This window comes from Cydia amplana, chromosome 4 (genome assembly GCF_948474715.1).
Source record: "Cydia amplana chromosome 4, ilCydAmpl1.1, whole genome shotgun sequence".
NCBI lineage: Eukaryota > Metazoa > Arthropoda > Insecta > Lepidoptera > Tortricidae > Cydia > Cydia amplana.
This window is the reverse complement of record NC_086072.1, coordinates 12,460,905-12,476,839: the sequence shown is the minus strand read 5'-3', so window position 1 is coordinate 12,476,839 and position 15,935 is coordinate 12,460,905. Positions and strand designations below refer to the sequence as shown.

The 15,935-nt window shown below is 36.8% G+C and overlaps 2 protein-coding genes across 2 annotated transcripts in view; both read right to left on the bottom strand.

Moving 5' to 3' along the window:
* Positions 1-11,357, bottom strand: part of LOC134647524 (zonadhesin-like) — a 31,575-nt gene extending 20,218 nt beyond the window's left edge. The window contains exons 1-6 of the mRNA XM_063501875.1: positions 11,258-11,357; positions 10,340-10,546; positions 9,538-9,720; positions 7,419-7,607; positions 5,393-5,587; positions 3,964-4,089 (exon numbers count right to left, since the gene is read on the bottom strand). Of these exons, the coding sequence (XP_063357945.1) occupies positions 3,964-4,089; positions 5,393-5,587; positions 7,419-7,607; positions 9,538-9,720; positions 10,340-10,546; positions 11,258-11,342 (985 nt within the window). The 5' untranslated portion in view covers positions 11,343-11,357. The remainder of the gene's footprint in view (positions 1-3,963; positions 4,090-5,392; positions 5,588-7,418; positions 7,608-9,537; positions 9,721-10,339; positions 10,547-11,257) is intronic.
* Positions 11,358-12,536: 1,179 nt separating this feature from the next.
* On the bottom strand, positions 12,537-15,776 carry LOC134647247 (sperm mitochondrial-associated cysteine-rich protein-like). Its single transcript, XM_063501519.1, has 2 exons — positions 15,505-15,776; positions 12,537-12,729 (listed from the first exon to the last, which is right to left on the bottom strand). Exons 1-2 carry the CDS (start codon positions 15,736-15,738, stop codon positions 12,538-12,540), a joined length of 426 nt encoding a protein of 141 aa, XP_063357589.1. The 5' UTR covers positions 15,739-15,776; the 3' UTR covers position 12,537.
* Between the last annotated feature and the right edge of the window lie 159 nt (positions 15,777-15,935).

Here is a 15,935-nt window from a genome sequence, read left to right as displayed (position 1 = left end):
ATGCACAAATTAAAATGGCCGTTCAGTCCATACCTCTAGATATAAAATAAAAGTGGTTCACTGACTTCACTCTTTTCAATTGTTACCTTGCAAGGAAAATGCTAGCCAGGCCATAAATTTTGCATGACAATAATAAAATTATGTTATTCTTAAATAGCGTTAGCTGGTCTGAGGTAAGTCAGGTGCCGTTCATTAAGTACCTAATAAAAATTTGCAAAAAATAAATTTGGGATAAACTTATTTCACAATTAAGTTGGTAATAGGGCGTTTTTATTAAAGTTATCCCTACACTTTTTTTTCAAATTTGGGATTTTTTTATGTTATTTCTACTCAGAATCACGAGCTCTTTCTATCCTAATAGGAGAAAAAAAGTGTCATAAGGTTTTTATTTCCATTCCGTCACCATTTTTCATAGACTTTGTATGGCGGTCGCGGAATGGAAAGACCGAAAAATTTATGGAAATTTTGGGACACTTTTTTTCTCCTATTAACATAGAAAGAGCTCGTGATTCTGAGTAGAAATGACATAAAAATCCCAAATTTGAAAAAAAAGTGTAGGGGACTACTTAAAAAAAAAACGCCCAATAAATAATACGAGTAAGAACAAATATAACTTAATTTAGTGTAGTGGCCAGCTGGCCACCCCCCCATTTAGGGGTTGAATTTTTCTAGCCTAAAATAGGGCCAGGGATTTTTTTGACAGATTAGTAAAGTTTGCATCAAAATCCGTTCAGCCGTTTTCACGTGATGCGCGGTCAAATAAACAGATAAACAGACAAACAGATAAACATTCTAAAAAGTGTTGGAACGTGTTCTGTTATCGATTCTAAGTATCCCCAACTAACTTTTTTTCGAATATCTTCCATGTACAGACTTTCGACCCTCTTCAGCTTTATTATATGTATAGATGTATAGATAGATGAATGATTTATAACAAAATTTACTTAGATTTAATAATGTTTAAAAATTTGAGGTGTAAAATGTATATTTTATGAATAAAACATTGAATTGAATTGTTGCGACCTAAAATAAAAAATTTATATCGATTTATTTAGACCACTACCGATTCATAACGGTGGTGTCCGGCCAACCCTAAATTAAAAAAAAAGACGTAGAACGTAAACGTTCGCAGTGCAATTTGTCTTCCTTTGTAATTTCGATGTGCAAAATATTTTACGTTCTATTGCTGTTGTCAGTGTCACGTGTCAAATAATGCAAATACGAATAATCCCACTATAGTGATGATGGCGTATGAGTGACATTTATAAATATGACATATGATAATGATGGAGGTATAAAAAAATAATCTTGCAAAAATAGACCTTGCCCCGACTAGACGAGCCTTTCACTGGGGGGTAATACGACGACATACTTAAATATAATATATACATATGTTAAACAGTATAGAGATAGGAATCAACCAAGAATTAGGAATAATTATAAATTATTGGGATCTTAACGCCAGCTATGCCAGCTACGATTTTAAAAGCCTGATCTTATAACTAAGTACTAGATGAAGGTACCTGGACATTTTCCAATCTTGACACATTTTCCACCAACGCCAGGCTTATCTAAGACGTAGCCTTTATTACACTGACACCCAGGTCTACACGCCACTTTACTCATACATATCGGTTTAGGGTTTTGACAAGTGCCTGGGCAAATATCACGGCAATCTCTCCACGAGGCGTTGGGATCTTTACAATAAGATGCTGTAAAACAATGGGGATTATTTCGATTTGTACAATATGACACCAATTTGATCTTATTTTAATATCAGTGCTACACTTGCGGAAGTATATACACATACGATTAGCGCGACGACGACAGTGACGACACATTGACATTAATCATGAAAAAAAAAATAGAAGGCAGATTTGAACTAAAATCTATAGTAAAATGAAACTAAATCTATTTTTCCTTCGTCCTAACTACACATGTATATGTATGTATCGTCCTAGGTGGATATAGGATGTTAATTTTGGCATCCCATGGATAATGCGCAAACTAATTTAAGATTACGTACGGCATTGTGAAGCAGGAATGCATATGCCATCCTTGTTCCTAAAGTGTCCCTTCTTACAAACACATCTAGGCGAGCAGAGCCAAATGAGAGTATTACAGGTCGTAGGCTGATTGTAGATGCTATCACAGCCTTCAGCCAGGTACGCTGTTATCGATTCTAAGTATCCCCAACCAACTTTTTTTCGAATATCTTCCATGTACAGACTTTCGACCCTCTTCAGCTTTATTATATGTATAGATGAATGATTTATAACAAAATTTACCTAGATTTAATAATGTTTAAAAATTTGATGTGTAAAATGTATATTTTATGAATAAAACATTGAATTGAATTGTTGCGACCTAAAATGAAACATTTATATCGATTTATTTAGACCACTACCGATTCATAACGGTGGTGTCCGGCCAACCCTAAATAATAAAAAAAAAGACGTAGAACGTAAACGTTCGCAGTACAATTTGTGTTCCTTTGTAATTTCATTGTGCATATTTTACGTTCTATTGCTGTTGTCAGTGTCATGTGTCAAATAATGCAAATACGAATAATCCCACTATAGTGATGATGGCGTATGAGTGACATTTATAAATATGACAAATGATAATGATGGAGGTTTAAAAAAATAATCTTGCAAAAATCAACCTTGCCCCGACTAGACGAGTCTTTCACTTGGGGGTAATACGACGACATACTTAAATATAATATATACATATGTTAAACAGTATAGAGATAGGAATCAACCAAGAATTAGGAATAATTATAAATTATTGGGATCTTAACGCCAGCTATGCCAGCTACGCCTTTAAAAGCCACCGCTAGTAATAAATACCTACTTGCATACTTACCTGATCTTATAACTAAAGTACTAGATGAAGGTACCTGGACATTTTCCAATCTTGACACATTTTCCACCGACGCCAGGCTTATCTAAGACGTAGCCTTTTTTACACTGACACCCAGGTCTACATGCCACTTTACTCATACATATCGGTTTAGGGTTTTGACAAGTGCCTGGGCAAATATCACGGCAATCTCTCCACGAGGCGTTGGGATCTTTACAATAAGATGCTGTAAAACAATGGGGATTATTTCGATTTGTACAATATGACACCAATTTGATCTTATTTTAATATCAGTGCTACACTTTCGGAAGTATATACACATTAGATTAGCGCGACGACGACAGTGACGACACATTGACATTAATCATGAAAAAAAATAGAAGGCAGTTATGAACGAAAATCTATATTAAAACTAACTAAATCTATGTTTCCCTCGTCCTAACTACATATGAATAGGTATGTATCGTCCTTGGTGGATATAGGATGTTAATTTTAATGGCAAACTAATTTTAGATTAAGTACGTACGGCATTGTGAAGCAGGAATGCATATGCCATCCTTGTTCCTAAAGTGTCCCTTCTTACAAACACATCTAGGCGAGCAGAGCCAAATGAGAGTATTACAGGTCGTAGGCTGATTGTAGATGCTATCACAGCCTTCAGCCAGGCACGCTGAGGGACACCCATCCCAACCTTCGTTTGGCCGAGTACATTTTACCGGTGCTAAAAAAAAACTGAATGAAATATAATGGATATTGAGAAATGTTATAAATTTTTGGTTATTAATATATTTGTAGTAGTAGAACTTTAATTAAATTGATTTCATTAGTAATATGTTGGAAATAAGTATCTGTAGCATAGAAAATCCATACAAAATCAATTTTAAAGTTCGTTAACTAATAACATGACTCTTGTATCCTTAAATTTTTACTTCGCTGGCTTTTCTTCAACTCTTAAAATCAGATCGAAAGTTTCCGGTGACAGGACATGTAATTAAATAACCTATACACTAACTACTAGCTGCTTCATCTACTTACGACATTCCGGGGCCAAGATACACTCTCCACTTGAATTTCTTAAATAATTCAATTTGCACTGACATCCTGGGTAGCATGGTTCTATCTTGACGCACGGCGGTGGCGGCTTGTCGTCTCTTGGGCAACGTGGATAGGGACAAGGTGCGTTGCAAGGCGTCCAAGTCTGATTCCCTCCACAAGGTTTCGGAGCTGGAACATGTACATTTGTAAGACTTAAAATAATATAAGGCGCCAAACTCTTTGATATCAGCGTGCGTAGTCAACATGCCAATCATACTATAAGAAACAAATTAAATTATTTTTTTGAATTATTTCATATACTTAGGTACTTAGAAAATTCGACTCATGCCGCCGTGAGCGTGACCCGGGTGGCCGAGGGGCTTAGGCATCTGCCGCGATAGCAGAGGGACGCTGGTTCAACTACAGCCCTGGACACTGGAGGCCTTGGACGTTGGCTAGGCACCCATTGGGCCTAGCCCCTATACGACAACCGTACATCGACAAACTTAAATCAATAATAGGCTACATGAGTAATTTTCTTTTATGGTATCAATCGATCGGGTTTGTTTTTAGGATCAAATGTCTATATGGGACCCATTGCATTAAAGTAACACAAAAGTCAGAAATTGTAGTCAAAGGCCGACAGTCGCACTTCACTCGCGAAACGCCCTAAACAAAACAATAAGGGAACGTGACGTCAAGGTCTCTGGGAGCCCATCTTGTAGTATGGACAAAACAAGAAAATTGCGTTTTTTCGGTGAAATATTGCGTTTATGTCTTGGAGGATACAACTAAACGGAGTAGCCATTAACAGGCTTTCCTCTCTGTCGAAAATATGCGGACAACGGTCATACACAATGTATGGACTGACGTTTATCTGACATGGTTATTTTTACGTTACGCATACATTTGACGTTCCCCTCCCCTGTAAAAATCGGCAGACTGTTTTGTACAGAAAATTACAGACAAGGCCCGTTTGATTATATCCTCTAAGGTTTATGTATATAGTTGCTCTACAATATTTTTTTGGATGAAATGTAAGGAATCGAATGGTACCCTTACTTTTATCGTTTTTGGAAGTTAAAAAAAACTTAAATTTTGAAACTTTCAGGTCCTGTATTTTTGTAATTTTTCAATATTTTATTTTAATATCCACATTATTATGATAAATTGCTCGTTTGCTATCTATACTTGGTCAACCAGATCTTGACAGTAGAAAAAGGCGGCAAATTTGAAAAATGTAGGCGCGACGGGATATCGTCCCATAGAAAATTTGAATTTCGCGCCTTTTTTTACTGACAAGATTTGGTTGACCAACTATATTTTACCAGATTTTGTTATAAAATTCAATGTGTCATCATCCCTATTACAAATGTTTCGGAATGACAGATGCTATGAAAAGTCACGTGACTATTTCCATACATATTTATCGTTTCGGTTGGCGTTTTCTACCAACTGTTGTCATCTTAGCTAGGTCCCCAGGCATACTCACGGCAGTTCTCCATCTTGATACAATTTCCATTAACGTCTCTTAAATAGCCTTGTTCGCATAGGCAACCACCGGGACAGGGACCTCGGCCGAGGCCAGGACATGAAAGTGACCTCTCCAAGTCACCGCATTTTTTGGGACCGCATTGGCCAGCTAAACAATTGAAGTATACTTCGTGTTTCTTGGTGCAATTTATAGCTGTAATTAATTGCACAACATTAATTTGATAACAACAAATTAGGGAATACCATACATAATAAAACTAGTTAAATTTTGTTTAAATAGGAAAATTTTATATTTAGTAAAGTAAACAAATCATTGCAGGCTCATTATACTTAGCTTGAAAAAATCGTACGTGACAATCCCATGGTCCACGGGCGACGGGGGATGGCCGACTCCTGACTGAGGGCCCCGCCGCCCGCCACTTCATACCGCCCGCCCCCGTGGTCCGTTGGAGTGTCATGTACGAGTTTGTCAAGCTATAACACATGTCGTACGGTTTTGCAACTTAAAATTCAAATAAGTCACTTACGTTTGTCACAATCTTCAGGGAGCACGCATCTCGGGGGATTGACGTCTGTGTTTAAAATGTATCCCTTCTTGCAGTCACAGCCATTAACTTTACAGAATGTGGCACATGCCGTTGCAGAGGCGCTGGCAGTGTCTCGTTTATTTCTTGTGTTAGCTCTAAGGCTTGCGCATGTTTGTCCACAAGGATTGCCACAGCCAGATTGCGCATTTGGATCGTCACCACAGCTTCCTGAAATATATAATTTAATAAATATCTATATTAGAATGTATAGTCTGTTTATGACTCCGACCTTATAACATGACAAAAGTCAGTTGGACTTTATCTCTTTCAGATTCTGACAACTTTTAGCAAACTTTCATAATTTGTAGGTACGTCTATCAGTCGGTTGGGCTGTTTAATGAATAGGCTACATGACTAATTTTTTTTTATGGTATCAATCGATCGGGATTGTTTTTAGGATCAAATGTCTATATGGGACCCATTGCAATAAAGTAACACAAAAGTCAGAAATTGTAGTCAAAGGCCGACAGTCGCACTTCACTCGCGAAACGCCCTATACAAAACGGCCAGAGGCCGTGACGTCATCGCCCATCTTGTAGTATGGACAAAATAAGAAAATTGCGTTTTTGTCGGTGAAATATTGCGTTTATGTATATAGTTGCTATACAATATTGTTTTGGATGAAATGTAAGGAATCGAATGGTACCCTTACTTTTATCGTTTTTGGAAGTTAAAAAAAACTTAAATTTTGAAAATTCAGGTCCTGTATTTTTGTAATTTTTTAATATTTTATTTTAATATCCACATTATTGTGATAAATTGCTCGTTTGTTATCTATTTTACTAGATTTTGTTATAAAATTCAACATGTGTCATCATCCCTATTGTATGCAACGAGTTACAAAGTCCTTTCGGAGTCTTGGATGATGTCTATGTATATATAATATGGAAATTGCAGTCATTGCCATAATAAATTAATAACATTCATCAGATACTATGGCTAATTGAATACTAACAAAAGAGTAACAGAGTAGATTCAGGATGAACCAAAAATTTTTGGAAATAGAAGCTATTGACTAAGCTAATAAGTACTTAATAATAATACTTACGGCATTTCTTCGCATCTATACATTTTCTGTTCTCATCCCTTACAAAGCCTGTTTCGCAAATACATCCGCCTGCGCAAGGTGGTAGTATTCCTGGGCATGGCAGCGGTTTACCCAGATCAGCGCATGTTTTAGCTACGCATTCTCCTAGGTAACAGTCCGTCCACCTTTCGTGGAGTTTAGGACATTTCTTAGCTGAAATAAATATAATTGAGATTTTTTTTGACTGGCGCCTGAAGAAAAATAGTTAGTGTTGGCAACGCTCTTCACATTTTTGGTTTAACTTTGGTTTAACAAGCCAAAACCTGCCACAACTCGGAGAAAATAATCTAAATGGCTAGAGGATTACATTTCCTGTAACAGAAACAAGAGGAATATGTCGTTAAACTTACGGCATTTATCGACGGGAATGCAAACGTTGCCGTTCTTATCATCCCTCACGTAGCCTTTCTTGCAAAAGCATTTGAATTCACATCTCTTGTTGATGCAAGTGGGCGGGTTGGGTTTGGAACAACTAGCTTCATTGTCCGGACAAGACGGTCCGCAATAGTATTCTTCATTTTTTCCGCATTTGTTAGGCGCTAACACAGAAACAAAAAAAAACATGAAGTGTACTCCGTTTGGAGTTATGAGCCAAGGGCAAAGCAAAATACCTATTCTAACTGAAATCAAGCACTTACGTTTAGGGCAATCTTTAATAAGAACACATCTTGGTGGTTTAGCATCATCATCCAAAAGATATCCCTCTTTGCAGTCGCAGCCATTGACTTCACAGTATTGCGGACACATTATGTCAGACTTGTTGACATTAAGGCTCGCACAGGTCTTTCCACAAGGGTTTCCACAGCCAGTTTGTGCATTAGGATCACAACCGCAGCTGGCTAAACGATGAATCAATGAGTTTGATTACATGTATTAGATGTAACATTATGTAGGTATGTAAAGTCGGCAATGCAATGGAATTATAAAGACTTTAACCTTTTCGCCTCCATTGACTTGATATAAGAATAAGAATAAGAAATGTTTATTAGCACAAATAATAATTAATAACACAAGATAAAATAACACAAAACTAAGATTCAATTACATAAATATTTGTGCCAAAGGGTCCCCACTCAGCTTTTTGTCACGTTGTGTATCCTAGGACACACAACGTGACGCTGATTTTCAGTGAGGCCTGGTAAAATACTAAAGCTAAAACTAAAACTAGGTATATGATGGTGGCAGGACCAAAACATAAAAAATTCAACAATGAATAAATAATAATTATAAGGCTATTGATTTTATACATATCTATGTATCTTCTTTTGTCGGGCGCGTATGTGTATGTATGTGTGTGTGTGTGTGTGTGTGTGTATGAGTATGTGTGATGTTTATTTGTTGGCACGGTTGCCTAAGTGCTACAATTTTTGTTTATCTAACAGAAAGTTCCGGAGTTTTACTTTAAAAGAGGCGACTGATAAACAATTTCGTACTGGTGGTGGCAAGTCGTTCCAGCACTTTGTGGCAGCAAAACGGAAGCTGCCACGGAAGGCAGCCGTGCAGTGTGTTGTGCGGTGTGTAAGTCGTGTTGCATGTCTCATAGCACGTTGAGAAAAGTTTATTTTGTCATAAAGGTATGATGGTTCTCTATTTTTTATAATTCCAAAAAGTAAGGTCGCAAAAGTAAAGTAACTAGTAAGTACATACATTGCGTGCTTTTCACGCCACGACTTGATAGGTTGTGTACGTGTAATTTTTGACATGGCGTTGATGACACTTTATTATTACGTGTCTCATCTCATTATTTCAGTCAGTCTCGGTACAAAAAGATTTAATTTAATCTATTAGATATTTTATGCTAAGCAGGTAGTTATTCTAAGTCCTGGAGTAATAAATAGAACAAGTAATAGGCCCTATTATTAAATTGTACAACAGGACTTAATCGCGTATCTAAGTTTTAAGAGTTACCTCCGACGTTTCGAGGACGGCGTTGTCCCCGTGGTCTCGGAGAAGACTGGCTTAATAATGCTATTTAATAATGTGTAAAAATCGTGAAAGTTTAAATCAGTGTTAAGTAACAGGCCCATTTCCCTGACTCGAAATATTAAAAACTCGTACTTACGGCAACTCTTGGCATCTACGCAGGTACCATTTTTAGCTCTCACATAGCCATAGTCGCAAATACAGCCACCCGGGCAAGGATCCACTGCATTGGCTGGACACGCCAGTGGTTTGCCCAGATCCTCGCACGTTTTGGCCACGCATTCACTCATCAGGCAAGGCGACCATCTTTCGTGAGGTTTGCACGGTTTTGCTGGAAGATGCCGAGGTACATTAAAAGCTAAAGTTATGACAAACTCGATTTATGTCACGAAAACACCCGAAACGTGTCTGCTTCATTCATCGCAAACTCATGCTCTGTTACGCTACATGGGCCTTCGAGCTATCGAATACTGAACATACACAAAATGCGGGCCATATACCTCGTGTCGTGATATTGTATTTATAAAGGACCAAGGATCTACTTACTGCAGTCCTTAGGAAGAACACACTTGTCCTGATTCGTATCATGCACGTATCCCTCTTTGCAGTCACATCCGTCATTTTTGCAAGGTCGTTTCGGGCAAATAGGATTACTGTTGTAGTCTGCACATGTCTTGCCACATTTGTCTCCACAACCTCGCCGAGCGTTGGAATCGCTGACACAATTAACTAATAAATTAATAAAAAACGCCATTATAAAACTGGATTTTCCTGTATGTTAAGTGGAGTTGAACGTTAACGAAGTTTGTAAATGATTCCATAAAAAGATGAGGAATATAATTATTTGCTGGCAGAGAATAAAATCGAGTAAAATAAGTAATAAAGTAACCTAGTCATTCAAGTAATCATCCTTAGCATACGCTGATCGGTGATTTATATTTGTTTCAATAAAGGTGTGGTGAAAATACAATTTCCTTAGTTTTTGAAAATATATTAAGTATACTAACCTAATGTCTCCAACGATCTCCTCTGAACCAGTCACGCGCGCGCGTGTATGTTTTTTTAAATACATTCAAAATATTATTTCATCTTTAGAAGCCTTCCTTTGTGTCCAATTGTTCTTGTAAGCACTTACATAAGAAGAGGCAAATAGTTACGACGAAAATAAGAGACTATAATAAATAAATAAAATAAAAATAAAAATAATTTTATTTCGGACATAAATCCATATTTGTTAGTTACATTAAAATTAACTTATAAAATAATGTAGGTACCTATATTTTTTCGAAATATTTAAAGAAAGTCTCCCAAAACCACAACATTATATAAGAAGATAATGAAAACTTACTCGGGGGACACTGGTCCCTGGGAACGCACGGGCCATTTCGACCGATCCTCAGGTAATCGTTTTTGCAGTAACAGCCGTTAACACAAGTTTGGTTGGCGATGCAATCGAAAGCCGCATATAAGGTGATGCAGCCGTCTGGCGGGCAGGTGTTCTGACAGCGACGTACCTCATTTTTGGGACATGGAGGAGGCACTGGTTTGCCATAATCTGAATAATTTGAAGTTTGAATATGTGCATTAGCAAAAAAAAATTGTGTAGCTTTAATAAGTATAATACTTTTCGTAATTAGCCTGGATGAGCAGGACTGCAGTCACTACAGTGCAAACTTAAGCCGAAGTGTGTTTAAATTTATGATTCATCTACTGTACTAGGTACAAGGTACTTGCAAAAGACTAGTAATCTAAAGTATTTTTTCTACTCCAGCACTTAAATGTGTCAATTAAATGACTGACAGTGATATCTAAAGCAATGTCATTTGAATGATTTGTCTATAGGCTCATAAGATGACTGCTAGCAGTCATCTTATGAGTATAATACAACTGCTTTATTTTTTTTAAAGATACAAGTTCCGATCATCTTGATTGAAAGAGGTATGTTTTCATTTACAATAATAACTCTTTTTTTTTTTAAATAATAACTCAATTCTTTTTAAATAATAACTCTTTTTTTTTAATAATAACTCTTTTTTTTTGCTGCAGCTGTCATAGAAAAAGTAATGTATGCAACAGCTCATAATTGGTTCTTAAAATTCTCGGGTCTTTTTTTACAAAACTCGACTACGTCTCGTTTTGTAACTTCGACCCTTGAATTTTAAGAACCCTTATTATATCACTGTTGCATAAACTACTATTTTGTAAGTTATGTCAGTTAGTTATGTCGTTATAATCCAATAAATGCAATAATACTCGATGCACTCACCAACAGTCGGGGGTGATTCAGCTACAACCACTGAAACCAGCAATATAACCAAACCGAAACCGACCATAGCGCCCTTTGTACCCATCCTCAGTCATTCGTTGCACAGTGCGTAATATTAAATACTTGCTCGACACCATTATTTATGCGCGTATGATAAAGTCGTGATAATGTTTTTTATTTTTTTATATTATTTGAACGAAGGCAAACTGTGCAAATGTTTGTTATAAAATGAAGCAATTAGGTATATATATTTTTCATAGCAGCTGGCGTTTATATATGACGTACATATATGGTGCATTGGAAGTAAACTACCTCTTTAACATTTATTTATGCATTTATGGATAAAGTGAATGAATGTGGATATCAGGGCGCGTAGCCAACGTGCCAATAGCGCGTAGCCAATGTGAAAGTAGTCATCCCTCTCTATCACTCTTCCATACTAGTGAGACAGTGCCACTTCTCTCCATACAAACGTAGTCCCCATTTTCTCTCTGGATATAGACATTATGCAAAACATTATTTTTTATACAATTTGATGCCCAGAGCCATAGCCATACCATAGCTATGCCCCTACGTTTTACCTTTTTTCGATTTTTTGATTATTGTATAAAACTGGTGCGAGAAACAGATTTCATGCAAATTTATAAATGCTCCTAACTTTTATAATACTTAAAAATTCAAAAAAAATCTAATTTAGGGGCATATATATAGAACAAATTGTGTCAAAATATTTTCAGTAATATTTATTATCCAGAGAGGACAATGAGGACTACGTTTGTATGAAAAGGCGATTTGCGCGGGTCCTCCACTTTCGTCTTAACGATTGCGCGTTGGCTACGCACCCAGTAAAGGCATTGGGAGTCCATTTTTCGAACATTTGCACTATCTAATTATGTATAACACAAACTATTTCCGAATGGAGCACTCCATCGCCCAACAGGCATTATGAAGTTTTTTAGTAGGAACGAATGAGTGTTAATTAATAAGCTCTCGCCCTACTCAACTTATATAATCATTACCTAATTCTATCCTAGTGTTTATTACTTACATACCTACTGATTAGAAGAAGATAAAAAGTGTCTTTCTAGATAAACAATAAAAAATTAGACTAGGTAAACATTTTACTCTTATTAAAATTACGTCACAGTTTTTTTACAACACTTTTTATCAAAAATATTGAACTATATAAAAATACTTTAAATTATGACTCCCACATTATCTGAGACGGCCATCGCTACCGCAGATTTTTCTCCAAAAACTTCACAACAGGATTTTGCCTCCTACCAGATTGGCATGCATGGTCCTTTGCAGCCACAGCAGACGGGCATACCAGGGTAGCTGCAGCGTTTCGGTATGCAGCAGCCGGGCCCCTGGCAGCAGTAGCAGGGGCAAGGCTTGCAGCGGTTGGGCCGGCAGCAGGGGATGGCGAGGGATGGGCATATGTTAGGCGGCACAGGAACAGGCGGGTACACCTGCACGCACATGATGGTTTTTACAAGGTTATACCTATGTATGTAGTTTGTACGGATCAAATCTTTCAAGTTAAATTTGACCCACTTCCCGACTTCCAATGAAACTGAAAATTTAGAAACATATGTAACTGGTGACAATGCAATATTATGGTACCACCGAGCTGATCTGATGATGGAGACAGGAGGTGGTCATAGGAACTCTGTGATAAAACAAGGCAACCTAATTGTGTTTGGGGTTTTTAGAATTGTCTCGATGAGTATTAGTTGTTTGTCGAAAGAAAAGTATAGTCAGCGATAAAAGCTTGTACCAAAAATGAAATTTTGCCAAAAACTTATTATCACTTGTACTGTAGCGGAAGTAGTAAGTAATTCTAAACAGAACATTTGAATAAACGAGTTGCTTGCAAATATGTATTATCAGGATATGTACACATAATTAATTAAATTAAGTGGTTTCCTATCAATGGTTTGGTATCTACCTGTTTTAATAATAATTTTAATATATTTAATATGCAAGCGGTTTGTCAATTTTTTTACTATCCTAGCTGTTTTAGTCAAAATATTGCAATTGAGATGTCATGTCAGAGTATTAAAAAAATCAGACGGAAACAGTTGCTAGGGTCAAGTGCTGTACCTACTATTATACTTACTTTACTCTTTGGCTGTACCTGTGGACATTTCTCAGAGATCTCTCAGATGATCTTATTTTGTTAATGAATCATAAAATATTAATGTCCTAAATCATAAAACTCTTAAGTAATTTATTTAAAATATCACTTAATCTATGTTTTGTATCTATATGTATACGTATGAACTGTATGATATTGGCAGGGTTTGTACCTAAGGACAATGTTCTAGGTACAACTTTTCAGCAGTTACTTTGTACTTGGTAGTGTCCCCAGGATCTACAAAGCCAACGGAATCATCGTTTAGCACGCAACACTTTAGACGAATAAAACTACATTTTTCGTTAGTCAGGGTGTCCACAGGTACATTATTATATTCTACCTCCTTTTGTTAAACCATAGGTACTAGTCATCATTTAAACATCTGGCGAAATGCGAAAACTGGAGAAAACATGTTTATTGTGTTATTATACACATACTTGTATCATTTACCGAATACACGAGAAAACCCCTTCGGCCGTGTACGTAACCGACCTTTCGTAACTGGTAACGAAGGAAGAAAAAATGATCTTTGTACGATACTGGTTTCGAATAAAGATCATTTTTTTCTCGTACGTAATCAGTCACCATCTTTCGAAGGTGGTTCGTAACCAGTTACATAGTAAGAATTAATTTTCTTAATACGATCCTTCGCCTAGACTAAGTAAGGACTAGATTACATAACGACTATGTGAGCAAAACCAACTTAATTTCATCAGGTCTTGGTTGTAAAATGTCTAATTTTGTAAACCGTCTTAATCGATATATTCCTGAGTTGAAGATTAGACTTAACTAGCTCTTTTGTATGTATAACACCATTTAATATGTCTGTGGGGCATTGCTTAGAAATTTTACGTTTTAATTAGGTACATATTATAACACATGTAATTTTTTTCATTTCCTTACCTTTAGTTTAAAGTTATACTTGTAGACTACTATTTTGATGCTGATTGTACCATTAATTATTCTATCGCCGATTTTCAATATAAATATATACCTAAAAGAAGAAACTGACTGACTGACTGACATATGAACGCACAGCCCAAACCGCTAGTTCTAGAGATTCCAAATTTGGCACGTAGGTTCCTTATAAGGTCTAGGGGTGCACTAAGAAAGGATGTTTCAAAATTCACCCCATAAGGGGGTAAAATGGAGGTTCAAAGTTTGTTTGGGGAAAACCTCATTTTTTAGTAGTCTTAGTACGCCGGCGAAGCCGCGGGAAAAAGCTAGTTAATTACAAAGAAAGGCTTAATAGATCTATATTATCATTTAATTATAATTTGGTGCACCTAGTACACTAGCAACTGTATAATGAATTAAAATAATTGCTTGGCGCATAATGTAATGATCCGTTTAAGGGCATAATTTAGTATCGTATTCCCGATTTAGGATCAACTCGTCACACCAAAATTTTGTTCTAACCGGTCATACTGCAGAAAACAATAATATTTGTTTCAACCCGTCACAAGTAAATTTAGTTCTATTAAGTCACATACTAATTTTGTAGCTATTGGTCACACTGAAAATCTGTTCCTATTCGTCATCCCGTCAATAAGTTCTAACTGGTCACAAGGAGGATACAGAATATAGAGTCTTCTTTTGAAACTCATTCATGGATATAACAGTTAGTCTAGTCTATAACAGTAAGGAGTTTGAAGAGGTTTCATATCAGTATGTTACCTACGCTCAATGATGATCAAAACATTTTGACTCAGTTACGTATGAGGAATAGATAGTCTTTTTTCGTAATTTCAAATAGAAAATTTCTTCTCTCGTAACTATGGTTACGTACGAAGAAAAAATAATCTTTATTCGAAACCAGTATCGTACAAAGATAATTTTTTCTTCCTTCGTTACCAGTTACGAAAGGTCGGTTACGTACACGGCCGAAGGGGAGAAAACATTGATATTATGAGGATAAACGTTTTCGCTTTTTTTAAAGCACACGATGGGTTTATAAATACCGGCTAATACTATAGTATTCGTTCTTCTACTACGTATATATAAATATTATATTCAGACTATATAAAGTTTCTAATGTGTAGATTATAGTGCAAGTAGCGCACTCGCACCCAGTCACGGTCCAATCAGTTTCGACTTCATAGGATACCTTATCACATGGTGGGCACTCTGGCAAACATGGTAGCACAGGACATGGCGGGCACGGCTCCGGACACGGTCGCACGGGCGCCGGGCACGGCGAGCACCCGCCACCCGGGCACACGGAGCACGGCCGGAGATCGTTCCGTGAATGCACGCACGGCTTTGTCGTGTACGGGTAGCACGCGCCGCACGGCGCGCCTGAGCATACGCACGGATCGAAACTATAGAAAGGAGCACTCATTTTGCAATTTTTAGTTTTTTTTTGTTACAAAGGTTATATCAAAAGCGACAGTTTTGTGACGTTTGAAAATTTTGTTTTAAGAGTTTTTTTTTGTATTCTTTTAAAACTTGAGGTGTCATAAAGAAGGTTCATGACATGTTCAGAACCATATTTAAGTTGAATGGTATTTTTATGTGCAAATAAAACTGCTCATATTA

Coding starts and splice junctions, on each gene's coding strand:
- LOC134647247 (XM_063501519.1), bottom strand. CDS start 15,738: ATGAGTGCTCCTTTCTATAGTTTCGATCCGTGCGTATGCTCAGGCGCG. Junction 12,730..15,504: donor AGTGCCCACCATGTGATAAG/GTATCCTATGAA, acceptor ATGTGCGTGCAG/GTGTACCCGCCTGTTCCTGT.